The 23364-nt window shown below is 35.3% G+C and overlaps 2 protein-coding genes across 2 annotated transcripts in view; both read right to left on the bottom strand.

Moving 5' to 3' along the window:
- LOC129263901 (obscurin-like) overlaps positions 1 to 1483 on the bottom strand; it is a 54530-nt gene extending 53047 nt beyond the window's left edge. Inside the window, exon 1 of the mRNA XM_064097141.1 lies at positions 1119 to 1483. The gene's annotated coding sequence lies outside the window, so the exon portion shown is untranslated. The remainder of the gene's footprint in view (positions 1 to 1118) is intronic.
- Positions 134 to 20255, bottom strand: LOC135153609 (myosin light chain kinase, smooth muscle-like). Its single transcript, XM_064097150.1, has 5 exons — positions 19493 to 20255; positions 14707 to 14861; positions 11895 to 12022; positions 9722 to 10547; positions 134 to 202 (listed from the first exon to the last, which is right to left on the bottom strand). Exons 2-5 carry the CDS (start codon positions 14768 to 14770, stop codon positions 198 to 200), a joined length of 1023 nt encoding a protein of 340 aa, XP_063953220.1. The 5' UTR covers positions 14771 to 14861; positions 19493 to 20255; the 3' UTR covers positions 134 to 197.
- Between the last annotated feature and the right edge of the window lie 3109 nt (positions 20256 to 23364).

Below are 23364 nucleotides of genomic sequence, written 5' to 3'. Positions count from 1 at the left end.
ATAACCCATCCACAGATCACTAATTATAATATAAGCCTACTTCATTTACGTTCAATTTATCTAATTTCAAAGAAAGGTAAAAGTAATTTGAACAAAAGAAGATCAAACTTTTCTGACCTTGTTTTATGTCATTCCCAACAGTTATTCAATCCTTTAGCATGCAGAGTTTTGGAAGGAGACATGCAGAGATTCTAAAATTAATCTAAAAATCAAAATAAAAAACAAAGTTCAAAATAATGAAAATAAAATTATTCAAATAATGTAATATCTCATTTCTTCATAATGTAAAATCACATAACTCATTTTAAGTTCTTTTAACATACATGTACTTTCTACAAATGTAACTATGACACCATTCTCACTACCTTCCAAAACTAGTTTACTGGAAACTAGTTTAATATGTAATGAAAACGGTCGAAGTGATCTTGGAAGTGATATTCCAAACCAGTTCATAAATACCACCTCATGATATAGTTTTCAAGATCGCTTTGCCTCGTTAAACTGGTTTGAGAGTGAGGACACAACTGTTCTTCGGGAAGCGATCTTCGCACATTTTGAGCGCGCTACTCTACACGACAGGGGTAGAATGCCTACGCTGCGAGTCATCCCACTGGGAGCGTTTCCATAGCAACAAGATCGCTTTACGTGAAGTGATTTTAAAACCACTTTCTTGTCATCAAATGGGAACGCTAGCAAAGCGAGTTCCTGAAGCGGTTTCCAGTAAACTAGTTTTAGAAACCGTAATGAGAACGGTGTGTTAGTCTTGAAAGTCAGAGAGAGAGAAATACATTATGTAAAATTAAAAAGAATTATGTCACACATCTGTGAATTTTATTATATTTTCAAAAATAAATAAAGATAAAGAAAAAAAATCATCAGTCAATGTACCTATATGAATAATTTGAAAAAAATCATAGTATTGCTCTGCTACCACAAAATGAAAACATATATCCATTCATCATAAACTCATATTAAGAAACTATGAATACAAAAAAGAAAATGAAATGAATACAAAGATCAGGATAACATCCAATTGGAAGAAACTAAAAAAGGGGGTGAAGGGGGGGGGGGGGAGAAGGACAAGAGGGTAGGGGGGAATATACATGATTTTAACTCACCTCAATTAAACATATATCTCCATAAAATCATCCTTTGACCAGGTGAGGTAGGAATAATATTTATCATGTACAAACAAAAACTATCATACAAAGTCGTTTGGTCCTTTCCTAACACCATTTATCCAATTTCCACATCTCTCTAGCCGGCGGGGACTAAATCCACCATTTCCCAAATCCTATTGGCTTGATGACGTAGCGAATCCCTGGATATCAAACACTCACACATGCCTCGACGACGACGACGGGTAATCCAAGATTGGTCTTGCTCCTATCTTTCCCCTCTCCACCATCTTCAAAGCATTGCTTTGCTCTCCCGAAGAGAGAGGAGGACAGCGGATTGGGTTTGGTGACATTTGAGGTCCAAATGATAGGGAGCAGGGCATGCATGCGTCACTCAGGAGAAGGAACAACAATTCAACTCCTTCTGCTCAACTAGCAAACTAAGTCGCTAGGAAATCAATCTTGGGCTGTTGTATTCACACTGGATTAAGTTAACAGCCAGGCATGATTAACCTTCCACTTTGTGTGAATGTAGCCTCGTATTGCTGTGTCCACACTTAAACATCAGGGAACATGACCACAGTTTAAACTCTTTCCTCTCAGATAGTAAACTAAGATGTATATTAAATCATTAGGAAATCAATCTGAGCCTGTTGTATTCACATCAGATACAGTAATGGCCAAGTAGGATAAACATTCAATTTTGGCTGTGTGAAGTAGTAGCATCACACCGTGGTGTTCTCACTGATCACTGATAAGATTAAGCAATTCAGAATCTACAATGCAATTGAAAAACAGCAATTCTAATGCCTTCGCTCAACTATTCAAGCTAAGTCAATAGGAAATCAATTTTGGCCAGCTATATTCCTACTGGATCAAATGATGGCTAGGCAGGATTAACCTTCCATTTTGCTCGTGTGAATGTAGCTTTGCTTTGCGGTGTTCACACTAGTAAAGTTAAACAATCGTATCTTTGAATATATGGTGTAGTAGGTGATTTGGGTTCATGGTATCGAATAACATTCAATTAATCTAGGGAATTTCTTTCCGTCAAAGTTTCAATTTTAGGTTAAATCATATTGAGTTTTAAGTCAATTTTTTAGTTTCCAGTTACAAGATTGAATTCAAATTTTGAGATATTGCACAGATTTTAAGTTTATTCATCTTATTTCAATTAGTAGTGCCCCCCTGTTCCATGTCAACATTATACCCTGCAGAACATTAAAGGCATACATGTAGGCTAACATTCTCATTTAAATATAAAAAAATACTGAACTTTGATTCATGTTGTACTCAAAATTGTTCATACGGATTCTAAAAAAAAATACAATGCAAGAAAAAATCAACTTCATGCAGAAAATTTCAAGATATCTGCGACTGTAGAATCACCTCTTACTAAATCTCCTGAGGAGATTAATATTTCAAAGTTCAAAGTTTATTTCCACATTTCCATAAAAACATAAAAACAATTTACAATATAAGCACACAAGAGTCTTATGTCTCACAATAGGATCACATTAAGATGATATTTCCGTTCACTTTATATTCCCTTCTCTTTTTTATTTTCTGAAGCACTAAGCAACATTTTCGGGGTGCAGTTTTTGCTGGGCTTCACTTTTTATAACATATTACAGGCAAAGGTGACAAGTGTTACCTTGCAGCTCAGATAAAAAAAAGCAAATCAGTATTAGCTCATGCCTTCAAGACCCTTTTACTCCATTTCCACAGACCCCTCCCTACATCATATGGAAAGGTATACAACCCAGAACATGATAAAATGTGCCATATGTTTTTTTCCCCAGGCTTGTGAGACATAAGACTCTGTTGGGTTCATTTCAATCTTTCAATGGACCATTTAAAATGAAAATACATTTTCATTTTCTTCCTGAAATGGCATGTTCTCATGGTCCATACCTTTCCATATGTATACACTGAGCAAACAGACTTACCCATTAAACACCTTTGTCAAGTTCATCACATCATAGACAATGTGGGTTTAATGTGTTTTCTTTAGTAGCTGAGGAAGCGGTACCTTGCAGTTCAGATTTTTTTTAAAGTCAAATCAATATTAATTCATGGCTTCAGAGCCCTTTTAGCTCCATTTCCACAGACCCCTACCTACATCATATGGAAAGGTATACAACCCAGAACATGATTAAATTTGCCAATGTGTGAGACATATGATTAGACTCTATTGTGTTCCTTTTAATCTTTCAGTGGACCATTTAAAATGGAAATACATTTTAATTTTCTTCCCGAAATGGCGTGTTCTCATGGTTCTTACCATTCCATATGTATACACTGAGCAAACAGACCAAAGCCCCTTTTACACCTTCAAGGATCCAACATGGATCATCCCGGATTGTCAATCCGGGGGTCATCCGTGTACAGTCCAGGATGTACACACCGGCTACTCATCCGGTGCCATCCTTGATGTACCGGCCTATCCGGGACTTCCGGGAGTACACAGATGGATAATCATCCGTGTTCATTCTTGTAGCCACCTTGTACATCCGTGTAGCTACCTAATGCATCCGGGAGGCTTCTTGTAAGAACCCTGAGGTCCTTGTTATTACTGGCTATATCCAAGGTCAAAAATTGTCCATTGTTTGCGTACATTAGCAATAGTCTGCATTCATGACCATGGATGTGTACGCTTCAGACGTTGCAAAAATGAAAGAAATTTCTTGGCCAATGCTACTTAGATATACCAGTAGAGACCGTAAGCCAACGTGAAGGTCCGTGTAAGGACCCGGTAACATCCATGTATTCCGTGTTGACTCCCGGTAGCTTATCAAGCAGATCCCTAGTGCTACCTTGTCTATCCTTGCAGAAGTCACACTTTTCCATGTAAATACCCAGTTAAATCCATATTCACTCTGGCAATGGTAGAAAAATATCAATTTGGCGCCCCCGATGACTATGGACCAAGATCTGTGATAATCCGTGTTGCATCCTTGAAGGTGTAAAAGGGGCTTTACCCATTAAACACCTTAGTCAAGTTCATCATGTCATTGACAATGTGAGTTTAATGTGTTTTCTTTAGTAGCTGAGGAAGGATAAGCTCAGAACTGAAAAAAATGTGGGTCTTTATTTGAGAGAAAATTGAGAATTATGCAAATGACATAGAGGGAGAGCGTGAATTAGGGAAAATATTAGATGGCAGTGATAGACCTATGTAAAATTATTGATGGAAACTTAGGTGAAAACTTAAAACATTAGGAGGAGAAGATAAAGAAGGACTAAAGGAAAAAGCAAGAAGACACTACAAAGGGACAAATTCAAGAAAAATTATAAGGAGCGGAGCCAAAAGTAAAATACAGATTCAAGAAGAGGATGAATAAAAAAAAAAGGAAATGTAATAAGGGTGGAAAATGGTGGATAGAATAAAAAAAGAACAGATCCTTAAAAAAAAAAAAAAAAGACTCTCTTAGACATTTGATAGCTGATATGTTTCATCTAGGGAAACTTTGAAGACGAAGGCTTATGTCAAGATTACACCTATTTAAGTTACATGGGTTAACAGCCTTTAAAAAAATGTATGTAAGCTTGACTTACCACAAAGAATTGATAAACCTTTACAAAGGTCACAAGAAATACTGTTCACCTAATCTGCAAGAAACATCTAGTCAGTCCATGTCCTAAAATATACTAAAACACCTCTGAATTTATAAACGACAAACCTTATTCATCTACTATGTATTAACACCTGAGCTAAAGAAGACTACAGTATAACCATTATGACATCTTTGTCAAGAATTAGTTTTTGACTTACAGAAATTCTCAAGTACTTTCTGACAGGACCATTTACTCACACAGTATTGGCATTCTTTTTTGTTTGTTTTTGGACAGGGAATACCACAAACATGAAAAGTAAATAGCAATTTGCAAGATAATAGTCATAAAAGGGGACAGAAGTATACGGACCAGAATTACATCTACATAGTCGTAAACAAGAACCAACGAGTCACTAATTGGTTTCACACTCAGTTTTTTAACCAAAAGAGAAAAAACACTGTTTTGACATTTGACCTCTACAACCCCCCTCCACCAGTAACTGATATATTTCTGGTAAATGAGTCTTAAATCCCAACCAGTTGCCTGGTCATTGAAAAATTACTAGCACTTTTCAATTGCTTTTTAAAACCCGACCCTTCCCCAGGTAGCTTTTTTTAATTCATACATTTTGTTCATTGTTGCCTGTTTATTTTTATTGTCATATTATAGTACTGCAAAAAAATAAATTGTTGTTATTATTATCATTACAATTTTAATATTTTTTTAGTGATTACTGTAAAAAGAAAATAAAGGTCAATTGAATATTAGTGGCAGCTGAAAGTTACTCTTGCTATACTAATATCCTATTAGTTAAGACCTCAGCTCGAATGAGATATCGCTCTGATTATGAAAAGGTTAATACAGTATGATTAAGATAAGGCCTGTGGGCTACTCCTTGGAGCGATTCACATCTGTGTGTTACCACAAGCAGTTTTGATGAATGGTTGAAAAACAAACCATCCCAGGCAGTGATATGCAGCAGACTAGAACCCAGGTCGTCTTCATCATCAATCTTCTACCAGGTATTCTGGTAATGTGGATTGGAGGAAAGGCCTACATTGTAAATGCCAGTTCCGAAGATCATTTTCAAGACTGTAGGGTTATTCATAGTTGAACCATGTTCTGCTTTTATCAAGTGTTCCAATCGAAACTACTAAGTCATGACATATATCTTATTTTTACCATGTTAATGATATGAAATAGATATTTAAATGCCCTGCATTCATGGTACCTCAAAGCATACCTTCCTGTATCAGACATCGATACCATTCATTTTTACTCACATGCCCCTACTCAGAGTTTTATCTTTGATTGAATGAAGTCATAAGATAACTTTCTTATTTGTATTTAATGAACAGCTTATACCTTAGGTTTGTTTATAAATGAACAAATATTGATAATTCATAAAATGTTTTATATCATTTTTAAAAATCATAATTAATTTTTTTCACACTCAAAATGAATTTTACATGTAAGATTCATTTCAATCCGAGTCTATGATCAGAATACATGTAGTAAACATAACATCATCATGTCATGCATTTCATAAAACTTCTCAAACTTTTTTCCCCACACAATTATAACCAAAAGCTGTGGCTTTATCACATTTCACGTAAGACTTATTCCATCCATTTTCCATCTTAGGCAACATGAATGTCTGGTGAATCTGATGCTGCTACTTCCTTTACCCTTCCATGACTACTTCTATTACTATTACAAGCACAAGGAAAACTGTGGTAGTATCATGATGATGATGATTATATTTAAAGGACAAGTCCACCCCAACAAAAAATTGATTTGAATAATAAGAGAAAAATCCAACAAGCACAACACTGAAAATTTCATCAAAATCGGATGTAAAATAAGAAAGTTATGACATTTTAAAGTTTCGCTTAATTTCACAAAACAGTTATATGCACGTCCTGGCTGGTATGCAAATGAGGAGAATATGACGTCATCCACTCACTATTTCTTTTGTGTTTTATTATATGAAATATTCTAATTTTCTCCTCATTGTCAAGTGATACGATTAATTCCTCCCTGAACATGTGGAATTAGCATTGTTTAATACTATATGGTTCAGTTAAGTTGGTCCTAATTGTCAAATCTATAAAAAATGAAATATTGTATAATTCAAACAATAAAAAACAAAAGAAATAGTGAGTGATGGACATCATCGACTGACTCACCTAATTGTGCGTATCACTGTTTTGTGAAAAAATAAGTGAAACTTTAGAATGTCATAACTTTTTTAATTTACATCCGATTTTGATGAAATTTTCAGCACTATGCTAGTTTGATTTTTCTCTATTTAATCAAGTCATTATTTCCTGGGGTGGACTTGACCTTTAATACCACATAAACAATTACAAATACTTTCAATAAGCCCAAGAAGTCAAGAGGTTTTGAATTGCCCAGAGAATTCTTTAAAAAAAAAGCCGTGAGCACCAGTCAGGGTAATAAAGAAGCACCTTGAGCACCTAAAAAGATGGATATGGGTGCAGTATACATACCCTATATTATTTTTATCATTATTACCATTTACATCTCTAGAATACTGAGTCACCAGTATCAAAGATGCAATAAGAAAAGCTGGAGTCACAGAAAATACCTAAAGAGCAACAATCATTATTATCATCCCCTCAGAATTACGGTAGTATGCAAAGAGTTATAAAAAGGAAAGGCCAATCCTCAAGGCACAGTACTGCTAAAGCCCCTTTCACAATTGGTGATGCAAGTGCGACTGCTTACAACCGTTGCGATTCTGTGCAACATATATTGTAAAGTCAAAAAGGGGCCTAAGCTTTCGATCCTAGCAGAATCTTCGTCGGAGGCAAAATGACAAACATATAAAGTGGAACAACCATAATATAGACCACAAACAAGCTACAGCAACACTAGAAACAAGGAGACAAAAGGGGCATTAGTGAGTAGAGAAGACCAATCAGGTTAGTGAAGGGGATGAAAGAAAAGGAGTAGGCAGACACAAAGGGAAGTTAGTGTAAGTAAGGCCAAGAGGGATTAAGATAATGAGGCAGGCAACATCAAACAGGATCTGGAACAAAACAGTGATAGAGGGATGAATAACTAGAGAATTAGTGAGAGGTGGGTCAAACTAGTTACAAAGAAAGGCTTAATAAACTGGTGCATAAGAGTGGGGGGGGGGGAAGAAAAAGAATGGGGAACAACTGATAATGTGCAAAAGACATATAAGTATATATGATAAAGCATTAAACAAACTAAGAGAAGAAGGTAAGTGTAAATATGTATCTATAAGTGATATGTATATAAATATATCCAAAAAAGAAATGTATATGAAAAAATATATAAATATATACACATATGGTGTAACTGATATGGTAATCCGCTAGGTGTGACGGGAAAAAACATAAGACTATATAGTAGGAAAGAAAAAAAAATCTGTATATGTGAAAAAGAGGAAGCAAATTGCCTAAAAAGGTAAAAGCAAATATAGAAGAGAGGGGGTGTATTATGAAGAAACCATAGTATACATGTAAATAAGCAAATGTGGTAAATCTAAAAAAGGTGAGTGGAGAAAAAACAAATATATATATATATATATAATAATTATTATATCGCCTGAATAAGGAAGGTCACATATATTGTGACCAAATGATCACAAACGGTCACAAGAGCGATTGTGAAAGCCCCTTTATGAAGGCAAGGGATTCTGGAGAGCAGACGCAATGAATTCACTTCCAAGCAATGAAATCAAATACCCAAGAGAATGCCACATAGCATACCAAGTACCAGTCACAATGAAACAACAGATGGCAGCATGTAAGACACTGAAGGCTTACAAATTAATTCAATGAAACAATTGATTTTTTAAAAATATCACATGAATTTAAAGCTAATACCAATGATGAACCATTTCATACTCTTGAATTCAACCTTTTTTTATTTTTAAATTAAACACTCTAAGGTGCCTTGAAACTGAATTACATGTGAGATGCTGTATTAAAAAGAGGTTTTTTTCCAGCACATCTTAATTTTAAAGAAATGAAATTGAAAGGGAAAAGGCAATTTCAAAGGAATGAAAGTTTAAATTAAATTTTAGAACCTTGGCCATGGGGTGAAAATAACAGAAATATAAAGAAATCCCACACATACACATGTTCAACATAAAGGAAATTTGTTTTAACATGAAGTTAGTTTTTACATTGGGGTGATTTCATGTAGGGAAAGTTTGGGGTCAGCTGCCATGCATAGATAATGACATCATTACATGCAAGAATACACTCTACATGTATTTCATTTTGGACAAAATGTACACATTCATCTTTTTATTTACTTTCTTTTGATTAATTATAGAATATGATTTTCTGATTATTCTCAAGTTAGGAATAACCACAGTAGTGCCATTCTCTCCCATTTTGAAAGCAATTTATTCTTTACATTACCTACATGCGAGAATGCACTGAAATGTCAGGCAAGGTTTGGCCTGCTGGTTGTTCAATGTGGTAGCCTCACTGAAACAAAAATGAGGACCTTATTATCAAGAGTTTCTGACATGACTGTCTTTGACTCTCCTCATTATTGTAATTTTGAATGGTTGATACATTTACTGCTGTGTCTTTTATTATCAAATTGATGGATTGTTTGTACATTGATTTGATGTTGTCAAGAATCTCTTCCTTGACACTGAATAATTGTTAAATTGCAGTTACCAATGTTGCCTATAAACAATGTAAATGAAAACAACAAAGAAAGAATTTTGTCAGTACCAGATTGTGGGCATGAAACATAAATAGATTCTTCTTCTTGGAAGAGAGCACAAGTCGCGAATCAAGTAACAAGAAAAACATCATGCATGTACATGAGAAATTAAAATAGGATTGAGTTGAGTTTTTAAAAAGCATTCCAATCTATCTTGCAAAGCATGTACTCAAGCCAGGCCAACAAGATTCACAACAAAAACATATGTGTGACGTATCAATGTTATGTTGTAATTTACACATGTTCTCAAGACTAAGAAATTTGAACATAACCTAGTAAGAATCTTTTAATCATGAAAGACCTACCTTCAATGACGACTAGTTCAGCAATGCTGTGAGCCGTTCCAAGGTTGCTCTTTGCAACGCAAGCATACTCTCCAGCATCGGCTACTGTCGCATGTGGGATGACCAACATGCAGTTTCCATTGTTGCCTCTGTCGATGATATAATGACCTTGGTTGGAGGCTTCTATCTCCTTTCCATCGTGGTACCACTGAATCTCAGGCTCTGGTAAACCTGTCACCTTGCAGTCAAAGGTGGCGCCATTCCCCTCCCAGCATTTTGCATCTTCCACGTGTATAAGAAACGAAGGGCGCGCAGAAGTATGTGGCCCTTTGTTGCTGTCCAACCCTTGGGTCTGCTCTTCGACAAAGAGTTCAGCACTGATCTGTTTTTCCCCAAAAGAATTGATGGCTTTGCAAGTGTACACGCCCTCGTCCTCTGGAAGAACCTCCACAATATGGAGTCGGTGACTGAAATTCTCATGGTAGAATTTGAAGTCACCACTTTCGTGGATAGGGCGGTGATTGTAGAGCCAAATGACTTTTGGGATGGGATTACCTCGGACCTTACACGTCAAGTTCACATCCTGGCCTTCACAGACTGACATGTCCTTGAAGAAATCAAGAAATTCTGGAAGCCGACCCGACGACTTCTTCGTCCTGTCCGGTTGTACGGTAAGCTTTGCCGAACTGGCTTGCTTCTCACCGATTCCATTGTAAATCTCACAGGAGTATTCTCCTAGGTCAGTAAGCTGAGCTGAGAATATAGTGAGGGTTGTAGTAAAGCCATCTTCTACTATCCTTGGATCGTGTGTCGAGTGAATTCTCTTGCTATTGTGGAACCATTTTACCTAATCAAAAGTATGAATTACAATCATAAAAAGTGTGATTTTACTCATAAACAAAATGGAGAGCATGTAGTCAGCATTCATTACGTTCTCATCCAGAAACCAAACCCTGCATAATTAATAAATAACATTTTTTGGTAGCGTTGTGCTAGAAGTCAGTGATTTTAATTTAAAATATTTCTAAAACCCCGCTCCCCCAAACAATGTTAGTTATTTAATCTTTTAATAAGAGTTAGGTTCACCCCTTTGGATATTCTTCTTTACATAACTTGTTACACATACTTGGAACAATTCAATATATAGCTCTAAATACGGTACACCTGCTCAACCAAGACATATGACAACCCAGATAAAAACAGAAATCTGCCAAAATTAATTATGACTTTGCTGATTATACAGTTTGAAAACGGAGATCATGCGCTATACAACACTCTTAATTCAATTAAAAATACAGTCAGCAAGGGATTTAAAAAAAAGCAAATTAAGAGAAACAGGGTTTCGACCATTTAGTTCACTAACAATGCTAGTGGTCCCCTCTGATTATCCTAGGTGTATAGACAATGCACATCTAGTCTGATATTAAAGGCCAAGTCCACCCCAGAAAATTGTTGATTTGAATCGATAGAGAAAAATAAAACAAACATAACGCTGCAAATTTCATCAAAATCGGCTGTAAAATAAGAAAGTTATGACGTTTTTAAGTTTCGCTTATATTTGACAAAACAGTTAAACGCACAACTCAGCGATATGCAAATGAGAGAGTCAATGATGTCCATCACTCACTATTTCTTTTGTTTTTTATTGTTTGAATTATACAATATTTCAATTTTTACAGATTTGACAATAAGGACCAACTTGACTTAACCATAAACTGTTAAAATAATGGTAATTCCACATGTTCAGGGAGTAATCAAACTTTGTTTCACATGACAATGGGGAGAAAATTAGAATTTTTCATATTTCATGTAATAAAATACAAAAGAAATAGTGAGTGGGTGACGTCATCAGTCTGCCAATTTGCATACCGTCCAGGATGTGTATATAACTGTTTTTGTGAAATTAAGCAAAAGTTTAAAATGTCATAACTTTCTTATTTTACATCCGATTTTGATGAAATTTTCAGTGTTTTGCTTGTTGGATTTTTCTCCTTTTATTCAAATAAACTTTTTGGTGGGGTGGACTTGTCCTTTAACCTAATATTACAACATTTTTTTTTATAGCGTTGTGCAAGATGTCAGTGATTTTGATGTCATATATTTCAAAACACCCCACTCCCCCAGACAATGTTAATTATTTAATCTTTTAATGAGAGTTAGATTCACCCATTGGGTAGGTGTTAATATACTGTACCTGTGGTTTTGGTTCTCCTGAGATGTGACAAGCAAATCTTACTTCATTCCCTTCTTTGATCATCACATCCCTCACCTGGGAGAGGAAAGATGCCGGTGAGGTATTCACCTTAGGAGCGGCTTTCTTTTCTGCACATACATGAGAAACAGAGAAGAATGAAAAGGCAAGTAGTTTTTTTTTTTCATTATTATCCCTTTCATACAAAGAGGATATTGAGATGTTATGACATAGACCTAATCAAAAAAAAAAAAAAAAAAACAATACCGTGCATGCTTTAATTATTAATTGTTAAGATTTTGACTCAGAACAATATTTGAAAAGCTTGGGGGAGTTCACCATGGAGAAAGACACTTTCTTCTGCAGATATGAAAGCAAGAAAGAAATACCTATATCCTCTTTTCACAAAGAGACTGCAGATTTCTTACATACATAATACACACTCTAGGAGAGCATTTCATCAAAATTTTTGTCTGACAAGTTGTAGAATCTGAAAAATTTCCTTTATTTTGATTTTGACTGCCGGATAAAACATACAACAAGTGTTTTCATGAAATGCTCCCAGTGAGAGAGGGGACAAAAGGAAGAAAAAAACTTTTTTAACGACTTAATGAATAAATACTTGAATAGATAACCAATCAACAGGTAAATGAATGAATTCAATTAACATCAAATAATACACCATATAAAATAATAAGCTCCACAGAATAGATAAGAAACTTAGCTTGCCAGTTTATTTGTAAGCTTCGGGATGAGTTCATTTCTCAAATGAAATTTTGCTTCACAAAAACTTTGCAATTTTCTTGAAGATTAAGCATTTAAAAATCTTGACATTACACAAGGACATTCAAATATTGATGAACAAAACACATAATATATGTCATTAACTACTAAACAGTATTAATTAGACACCTTTACTTGTAGTCACAGCATTTTAGAGTGGAAAGGCTGAAATATGTGAATTCCCACGAACTCCTACTTAACCTTGAAAGGGATATTGATAGCAAGGCACGTAGCCATCTTTACCACTGATATAAATATAAAAATCCCACTTAACCTTGAAACGGATATTAATAGCAAGACACGTATAATTTCTAAATTGACATTAAACTGATGAGAGGGTACGCATTGTTAAACAATGCATATCAATCAAGAGAGTGGAGTGAGATCCTGATTTGTCCATCTATTATTTTTAGCAGGTATTATCCCAGCATGGAGGCATCCCGACCTTGCATTCCTATGCCATCTTATGGAGCACGCCCTCCTGCTACGTGAAGCAGCAAGGCATGAGGTTTTAACACCATGCCTGGCTCTATACCAAACTATCAAGTAGTCGGCTCACATCCTGTTATACCTAGGATTCAGTGACAAGGCGTCCTACATCACATTTTGAGGAAATTGTTTTGTAACATTGTTTAAATAATAGGTAACCTAGTCAGTGATGTCCTGTTACGAAACCAGCACCATTTCTAGAAAATATAGATAAGTCACTGCATCAAACTATTAAGGAGAAGAATAGCAATTTGAATACAGTGGTATGGACCTTTGTAGTCGTATTTTTTTCACTGTTCTGAGCAATGAAGCTTTGGGAGATAAGAGGTTTTGTCTCCAAATTGGAGCTAGATACAGACACTCACTGATCATAATAATCCATGATGAACGAACACAGGGTTGTATGTGGGTATATTAAGAGATGAAACCGTTGTCGGCAGGATGGTTTAGAAGGGCAAGCCATCATTTATACACAATAATTTGCCCCTCCAAGTCTTGTCATCTCAGAGATGTCACATGCTAATGGATGCAAGCCAATATACAAGTATAGACAGTAACTTTATTTCTGTGGAAATTTCCCTTGGTTAGCCAAATATAATACGCACCTGGAACCAGGGGCGGTATTCTGAACATTGTCTTTTCTCTGTATTTTATCTTATCTCAGAGATATGACAAAGTCGGTATTCTGGTGGATGTCATAACTTTTGTCAAAAAAATTGTAATAAATTTCGTCTCTTCTCTTTAGCGTGCACCAAAAATACGCGGCTTTAAATGCGCGTAATCCTTTTATACAAGCAAAAGATATGACAAAAGTTATGACAGGGGGTAGCAGTCATAAATTTTGTCATATCTTTTAGTACCAAATATCCCGATACCCGGCCGACTAAATGTCAAGCAAATAATCGGATATTATTTAAATTAGATTGTGGTATTAATTTCACTCATCATCCATGACAATTTTCAAAATTATTTTTTCATGCTACAATTAGTTAGGCCCTACATATTTATTCCTCCTTTTTTTCTCTGTTTTCCTTCTTTTTCTACTTCTCCTCTAAAATCCATCAAAGCTCCCTGTCTCTCTTTGTAATTAAGCACATCAATATACGCGTAGTTGTGCGATGCCAGCAACTGTTTTGGGGATACGCCCTACCTGCCACGGGGCCTTCCTATTGGCTAGAAGGGCTCCCACTGGGAACTAACGATGATTTTGATTGGTTTGCTTCCGAAAAGATGGGAGGGAACTTTGAGAGATATGACAGGGAAAAGACAATGTTCAGAATACCGATTTGTGACAATCATAGCGGTGTCACAACTCGGAGAGAAATGATAACATTTATGACAAAAGTTATGACAGTGTTCCAGAATACCACCCCAGGATTTTTTTTTTATTGGTTTTCAGACTACCAGAGTTAAATGTGACTTGAGTACTCATGCTTCTCAAATACTGGCGCAACTTGGACTAAACTTCTCTTGAGACCAATTTGTTATTTGACAAGCCAACTACATACATTATATATGCCCATTAATAATGATTGATGCTTACCTTTCATTTTGCCAACTTCTTTTTGTTTCTCGTCTCCTATAGGGCCATCATCGTCCATTTCCATTGAGTAAACACCACTGTCGCCATGGCGAATCTTGTGTCTCTCTGGTTTCTTTACTGGGGTGCTGACAGCTGGCTTGCTATTGGTCTTTGCCCTAAAAATGATAAGAAAAAATGTGAAAAGTTGAGAAATGGTTTGTAATTCTACTAGACAGAATACCAACATGGATCATAATGCAGAGCCTGGTGGGTGAAAGTATACTATGACTCATACATGGAGATAAAGATAAATGAACATCACACTGTACATGAATGTATCTTTTCAATGTAAGTCAAATTGCACGTTTGTGACTGTTCTCAAGTCTCAACTCATTCACAAAATATGCTGGGATTCCTTTTCCAGGACTTTGTGTGAATTCATAACTTATAACGGTTGTTTAAGTGGTGTATCTGTTGATGAGCAACAAGCATTCTATATATCTTTCCTAGTTTCCATTGTGAAGCCTATAGTATGAGCTGAAAATTTGCAGACAGTTTCATTTTTTTTTTGTTCACTTACAAAGACTTCCAATTTTTACAGTTCAATTCAATACATTGAAATATGACCAAATACCAAGGAGGTTAATACAATGAAAAGAGGAATCATACATGTAATTTCCTTATACACTAAACTTACAGGTAACTTTGAATGGCTCTGCATTATCACTTACAAACTACTTATTTCTTATCATCCTACTTATGGTACATACATTTGCTACAGTAGCGGGCAGCAGACTAGTTAGGCCCGAATTCACAAAGGTGGTTTTGAAAACCCACGGTTGAGTCCATGGTTTATGCAGATTTCCTGTATAAATTACGCTTAATTTAGTGCGTATCGGGCGCGTGTATAAAAAATGTCAAATTCTGATGCGCGCTTTTGTCACAGTGCGCCAAATTGACGCCTGTTACCATGGTTAGATACGCTATTTTATTTATGAGTCCACTGTTTTTATTCATGAGTCCAACTCTTCAAACAGTGGACTCATGAATAAATAGCGTATCTAACCATGGTAACAGGCATCAATTTGGCGCACTGTGACAAAAGCGCGCATCAGAATTGGACATTTTGTATACACGCGCCCAATACGCGCTAAATTAAGCGTAATTTATACAGGAAATCTGCATAAACCATGGACTCAACGGTGGTTTTCAAAACCACCTTTGTGAATTCGGGCCATAAGGTGTAATGGATAAACTTTAATCAATTTCCGTATGGTCTTACGAAGAAACCTGCTATTAACAGTAGCATTTATTTGAAGAAAAGAAATAATTGTGAACAATTAAAGTAAAAACCTGGAAAACAATCCCTTTTAATCTCCTTTTCAGTGTTCAGCCATGAAACGACACATCGTAAACCCCATGGTAATAAAGTAGGTCTATACATAATATGAAGCTTTAACTCCAAAGAAGTTGTACAAGGCTGACAAGAAAAAACTCATAATAATCATTTCATTATGATACTATGAGTCATCTTTAAATATAATTGCATTAAGATTTATTGCACGACATATATGCATACAGGTATGTGGTGTCACGACTCTGCCCTAGCAAACTCAACATAAACATACATCTCTTCAATTGAAGAATAATTTAAATGGCCAGCAGGTTTCTTTTTTTTGGGGGGGGGGGTTTACCAAGCAATATAAAAGGTTTCCTAGCCCTGCTGTATTTTCCTTGACTCTTAATCCCATTGAATTTGTACACGAATGTTGCACTGTACTCTGACTGAGCTCTGTTGCCTGGCCATGTCTGAACGAGCCATAATTTAACCCTATTAGGAGACCAGTCTTGTCCACTTTATCCCAATCAGATTTGATTCATGGAGGCTTGCATTAAGGTCAAGCGACCTCTTCAACCCAAAATATACACTGTAGACAAATGTAATATATTGACACAATTTACAAATCACATTTCTACAGCCTACCTACATAAGGATGTTAAGATGGATAAACACAGCTGTCTTGAATCCATGGATTCTTTAACCAAAAAAATGTCTTTCAATTTATCTTATGTGCATGTTCATGGTTGCCTACATGCTGATGTGAGTAAAATGCCAGCAAAAACAACATTTTATGTTTTTTTAAGAAAAAAAAATAAAAATTGTATGCCACATCTGCCAAAGAAATATACAGCTTAATGTAATATACAACAAAAAATCATGCAAAGAAAAAAAATAAAAGGACATGAACTTATAAATGGATCCCATTAAATCAAGCTCTAACATGTTCAGAAATCACTCTGTTGATTGCTTTACTATGGGGCTTTGTAAAATAGCAACTATGTGTTTGTGATGTGTGAACACCAGAAATGGCCCAGACATGGTTTTGACACTTGACCTAGGTCAATTTACATATCTAATTATAAATGATTACGTCTTGTGTAGCATTTGAGAATAATACATGTGTATGGTATGTTAACATCTAACAAAGATTAACATGCAGACTATTGTACTATTAGTCATCAAACTGGAAAACAAATTATCCTACAACCTTTTAATCAGCTTTATGTAAAACAGATTAGACCTACAATGTATATAGCCCTACCTGATGCCATGGGATACATGGTAGAAATATAGTGATGATAAACTAATTGTAAATTTTTTTTCAATTCAATTCAATAATGGTTTATTAAAAACATGCCTCGCAGCCAAAGGCTGAATAAAAACATGTGTACAATTTACAACAATAGAATAATACTCAAATACAAACATGGAATGATATAAAATTACTAGTACTTCTTATTATAATACAAGGAAATAAATTGTTGAAAGTAAATAAAGTTATACATTGTATTGAACATAATACATATTAAGTACGCAAATTCTAACCACTACAATGAGGCACATTGTACATGCATGAATGAAAAGTGTTAGAAAAGAAAAGATGGGGAAGGATAAAGACGGCATAGGGAGACAGACAGAGAAAAAGTGAGTAAGGGTAAAGGGTAATTAAAAGGAGATATAGGTAGAAAGTACAGAGAGAGGATTGGGCCAGAAAGATGAAGAAAGTAGTGGCGAAGATTGAAAACAAACAAAACCATGCATGTATGACAACAAATTAAGTACAGAGTACACTAAGTGAGGCAAGGCGGTATAGAATGAGGATGACTATCCTAGCAAATAAAGAAAACTATATCTATCATATCTTCCGGGTGGGGGGCAACAAATATGTTTACATCTACCAAAGATGACTGTTTGGTGTATTTTAGAACTAATCACATCTTGATAAGTCACTCAGATCAGGAATAATAGCTTATGGGTCTGATCCTAAAGAAGGGAGAGGGAGAAAAATGACACCCCCCTCGTTCATACCTTTGACACAGAGACACAGAAACAAAGCACTTATATTCAGAGACAGCTGTACATGCACAGTGTCACAATGAACATGGTACGTTATTTTAGTATAAAATGGGGGGGCATGCCAATTTTTATGGGAAACAATGACTATTTTTTTCCACTGAGAAACTCACTTTAAAAAGAAGTGCTCACACAAAATTTAAGATTTTTAGCCCCCCCCCCCCCTTTATAAACCCCTGAATCTACCGATACTGTATGGTTACATCTAAAAATTACACAAATATAAAATATAAATATAATATAATATGTAATGTTATAAAAAGAGAAAAGTAATCATCATATCATCTCTGTGCAAACGAATATATGACATGATCTGAATACTTAGAACACTAGTCAGTCGGTCAATGACAGTTGAGTGTCCGTCTTGACCAATCTAGACAGAAATGCTAGTAAGGCTCTTGTTATGCTCTGTTTAGTCTTCTACAATCTTCAATTGCATTATTGCGAGCTCATGCTATATTATTGTTGGACTAAGGTAAAAAAACAGTCAAGATGATTACTAAATTGCCATTGACCAACATGAAAAATATAAAACTGTTGATCAAGTGTGAGAACACCTTTAAGAACATATCAAATAACTATAATGTTTCCTCAGTTTCGAAAGTAAAAAAAAAGTATTAAATTCTTTTTTTAAGTTTGTGTTAGCAGAATGAAGATGATGAACAATATTGAAATGAATACTGGCAAGAATACCAAAATGTAAAGGTATATTGTAAGTTTCCTAGAATCCACATTTAAGAAAAATTCAATAATTGCCAAACATCCATATCTACTTCCACAAATGTCTATACTATGTGTGAGTACAAGATTAAAATGTCTGTGGACATAGTAACATGCAAATGATCATCTACATTTACATTATTTTCACCAAATATACCAACCATTCTTAATATGATACCTAAAAACAAAACAATGCATGCTCAACTTTATATCTATTTGCATTATTCCGAGATGGGTTAATAAATCTATTCAAGACGTTAATGCATCTTTGCAATTGACTAGCACATTAGGTGCCATAGTATGAGCCAAAGTTTCTTCCGATGATTTGATAAAGCTTGTCTATTTTAAAGTCAAATGAAAATCAATTTATGTTAACAATAAAGTTGTTTATGTGTATCTGCATACTTCAAATCCAATTACATAATGCTATTCAACTTGAATGATTCAGAAAGCCAAAGATCCCGGCTTAACATTCGCAAACTGTAATAAAGTCACATTTACTATGCTGTCTACAGGATCAAACGTTCTCTGTATAAATATCTAAGGGATTTAGAGAATTCAGTAGGCTATGGATTAAATTTATCAGAAGCTTAATGAAATACTATCCTCAGAGACATTTTATAAACTGGAATGAATGATAACTATAGGAACACGACCTGGCTGATGACTTACTCCTATTGCCTATACACCGCCTCGATAAGCATGTATTTGTTTGTTTCGACACCCTCCGTGTATCAGCATGAATCCTTGGCTAGTAGGGGCTCTCCTAACGTGTCAATCAACTCGGTAATACAATCCAGGTGTTCAAAACCAAGACATGATCCCTTTCTTCCTTCTCAGATACACACTCAGACATTAACCCTCAAAGCGTCACAACTCTACCAATCCATACACACAACCACAGGGTGCTTCCCACTCCAGGAGTCGATGTACTACATCGGTGACAGAGTATCTTCCAGTATACGGACCCAAGAGTTAGCTCCTTCAAGAGACACTGATGCGTCCGACACAGATGGAAAGACTTAACAGGAATTAGACTGCTATAACAAGCACACCCATCCCAGCTCCTGACCCACCCTAAGCGGTAGGGTCACTGGCTTCCAGATAGCTCCAAAAGAAATAAATAAATAAACACGGAGCTAACAGCTCCTGAAAAGGCATCCAATATATTGTCTTTCTTTGGATTTTGCAGTTGAGGAAATTAACAGCAATAATCAGAGGATATTTTGAGGCCAAAATCAGATTCCAGGAAAACTTGTCTGATAGTTCCACTTCTACATGACGTCAAGATGAATGGTCATTAGAGATGTCACAATCACGCATCACTCGCCAAACTTTTCCAAACCTTTGAATGGAAGCATTCCCCCTTTTAAATGCACATGATACGCCGGTTAAGCCTGGTGTGTGTGTTTGTGTATGGGACGCATCACGTAGTACCCATCCCCGATGTACTTGTATAGGCCTGGCTTTAGTGGGAAGCTCTGGGTATTAAAACATGCCACAAATAGCAGTCGGCATACCGGCTAGTCTTGGGGGCTTGGCTTCCCGACAGTGCAGGGGGCCCTTTATTTCACCTTCACTAACACTCAGTGATCACTATCTATCTACACATTGCTGCTCTTAAATTGCCATGCAATCTCTGTTTGTCATCTTCCACCTCTCTTGTCTCTTCCTTTCTCTTTTTTTAAGAAAGAAAAAGTGGAATAACTTTGAGTGTCCAGAGCTAAAAATGGACACAGTTTATTCTAAAATTTACTTTATGAGACCTAACCTCTTTTTAAAGACCTGCATTAATATTCTCATCTTCTGATCATCTGTTTTGGTATTTTCTTTTAAAAAGTCAAGTCCATCAAAGAAAAATGTTGATTTGAATCAATAGAGAAAAATCAAACGAGCATAAAGCTGATCATTTCATCAAAATCAGAGGTAAATTTAGAAAGTTATGGCATTTTAAGCTTATTATTTACAAAAACGTTTCATTTTAAGCTTATTTTTCAGAAAAAAAGGTACATGTTTATGCACAACTAAGTGATATTCAAATGAGAGAGTTGATGATATATCTTATTCACTACTAGTATTTCCTTTGTTTGTTATTGTTTAGATTATACAATATATGTATTTCAATTTTTACAGATTTGACAATAAGTATAAACTTGATTGAACCACAAAATGTTAAAACAATGGTAATTCCACATCTTCATGAAGGAATAAAACTTTTTTCACATAACAATGAAGAGACAATTGAAATATTACTTATTTCATATAATAAAATACAACAGAAATAGTGAGTGAGTGATGTCTACTTCTAATACATGTACTGCTACTACTACTACTACTACTACTGCTACTACTACTACTACTACTACTACTTCTACTTCTAATACTACTACTACATGTACTACTACTGCTGCTGCTGCTGCTACAACTACTGCTACACCTCCTTTGCAATTTAGGCAGAATCAATGTTACATTGTAAATGCTGAACGTGACTGACCTTCCATGGAGTACTGCTGGGGGTTTTTAATAGCAAAATGATAAGTTGAATCAGGAGGGGAATTCAAGGTAGAGCACATGCTTTATTGAAAAGCAATAATAATGAAGTTGTGATCTCAATCAAACCAGAATCTCCATTTATGAAAGCAAAATTACAATGTGTTACTAAAGAATTGGTGATGTTTTTATCTATGCTTCCCCAGAAACTGTGCTCTTGAAGAAACTTCAATTACAAATGGGATTGCTATTTGCAAGTTTAAGATCATTTAAATCAGCATTTAAAATGGAAATGAGAAAGGACATTTATAACCATGTTTGAACTAAACGCAAATCGCGCTTTGCTTTGGGCCTGAAATCGGGAGCAATAAACTCACCTTAATCCAAGTATTCTTCATATTCAGAATGAATATTAATATACATGTTGGCTTTCTATAGGGTAGTCATAGATCAATTTTACTTGCAAGTACTGTTACTCAATCGGGTAGGTAAAACTGTTAAGTTTGTTAATAGACGGGATGACCACAGAGTAGCCTTTAAATTAATTGAAGCAACTACCAGTGGCCTGTGTGGTGCTGCCCTTTTCTCAATCCATATGTTCTAATCACTCGTGACATCAAACGATTGCCTTAACATGAGAGCACAGATCACCATGATATACTACTGCATGCATGCAGAGTCTATGCGGTGTGTGTTCACATCTGCCCTTAGTAAAAATACTTGTTTTTCTGTCTGACAATTCCACTAGGATCAATATGGTATTATTAAGTTTTTGCCTGTGTGAAAGCAAATATTTATAATATCCCAGAAATAAAATAGTTGCAAATAAGCAGATGTTTCTTCATTCGAAAAAAAAAACCCTTAGCAGGAATTTGTCTTACGATTTGGGAGCCATTTGCAGTGTGAAATCAAATTGGTGGGGCAAGACAATGTATACATTTGATATGAATGCAAAAGTCTTGTTGTTAGCTCATACATTTTAATAACTTTTTTTAGTTCAAGCAGGATTGAATACTATATAGGCAATAATTTATGCGGTCTATGCGGTGTGTGTTCACATCTGCCCTTAGTAAAAATACTTGTTTTTTTGTCTGACAATTCCACTAGGATCAATATGGTATTATTAAGTTTTTGCCTGTGTGAAAGCAAATATTTATAATATCCCAGAAATAAAATAGTTGCAAATAAGCAGATATTTCTTCATTTGAAAAAAAAACCCTTAGCAGGAATTTGTCTTCCGATTTGGGAGCTATTTGCAGTGTGAAATCAAATTGGTGGGGCAAGACAATGTATACATTTGATATGAATGCAAAAGTCTTGTTGTTAGCTCATACATTTTAATAACTTTTTTTAGTTCAAGCAGGATTGAATACTATATAGGCAATACTTTGGGGAGATGTTGATGCCTGAACAACTTTATATTCATTGGTATCTTGATATCTTCATATAGACCTACATGTAAGTGAATAGGCCCTATAGCTTTAAGCTGCTGTTTATGTTTGCTTGGTAAGTGCTGATAATTGATAGCAATAGAGACAGATAATTGTTTTATTAAGCAATATACTGTATCAACTAAGCCTATCATTATTACTATCATAATTATCATCATAATCACAATCATCATTGTATCATTTATAATATCATCATTAATCATCTTCACTCAGTACTGGAAGCATTTTTTTTTGCTTTTATGTTCCCTGAAAATTCTTCAAGGTGATATTTTACAGATAAATCTTGACTTCAGTGCACTGTAACCCTTAGCTGGAATAAAGAGCATATGGAGGAGGGGGGGGGGGCTTCAAGAGAACAAAAGTACTTTCAATAGGCAATGAGTAACATGCTTCACTATGTCATTAGCTTTTTAAAGAATACTCACAGCCCCCATCCCAAATTACGAATTGCCTTTAAAACATCCAAATCGGTACATTTTTATCTTGCACAGATATTGTAAAATACAACCCAATATACCAGCAGTGCTGTCTTTGAAAACAGGTAAGATGAATTATCTTTTGAAAGACAGAGAGAGAGAAAAAAAACAATAATTTGATAACAAT

The sequence above is a fragment of the Lytechinus pictus genome, chromosome 1 (assembly GCF_037042905.1).
Source record: "Lytechinus pictus isolate F3 Inbred chromosome 1, Lp3.0, whole genome shotgun sequence".
In the NCBI taxonomy this organism is placed as follows: Eukaryota; Metazoa; Echinodermata; class Echinoidea; order Temnopleuroida; family Toxopneustidae; genus Lytechinus; species Lytechinus pictus.
The sequence above is the reverse complement of the archived record's forward strand: the minus strand, read 5'-3'. Positions and strand labels throughout refer to the sequence as shown.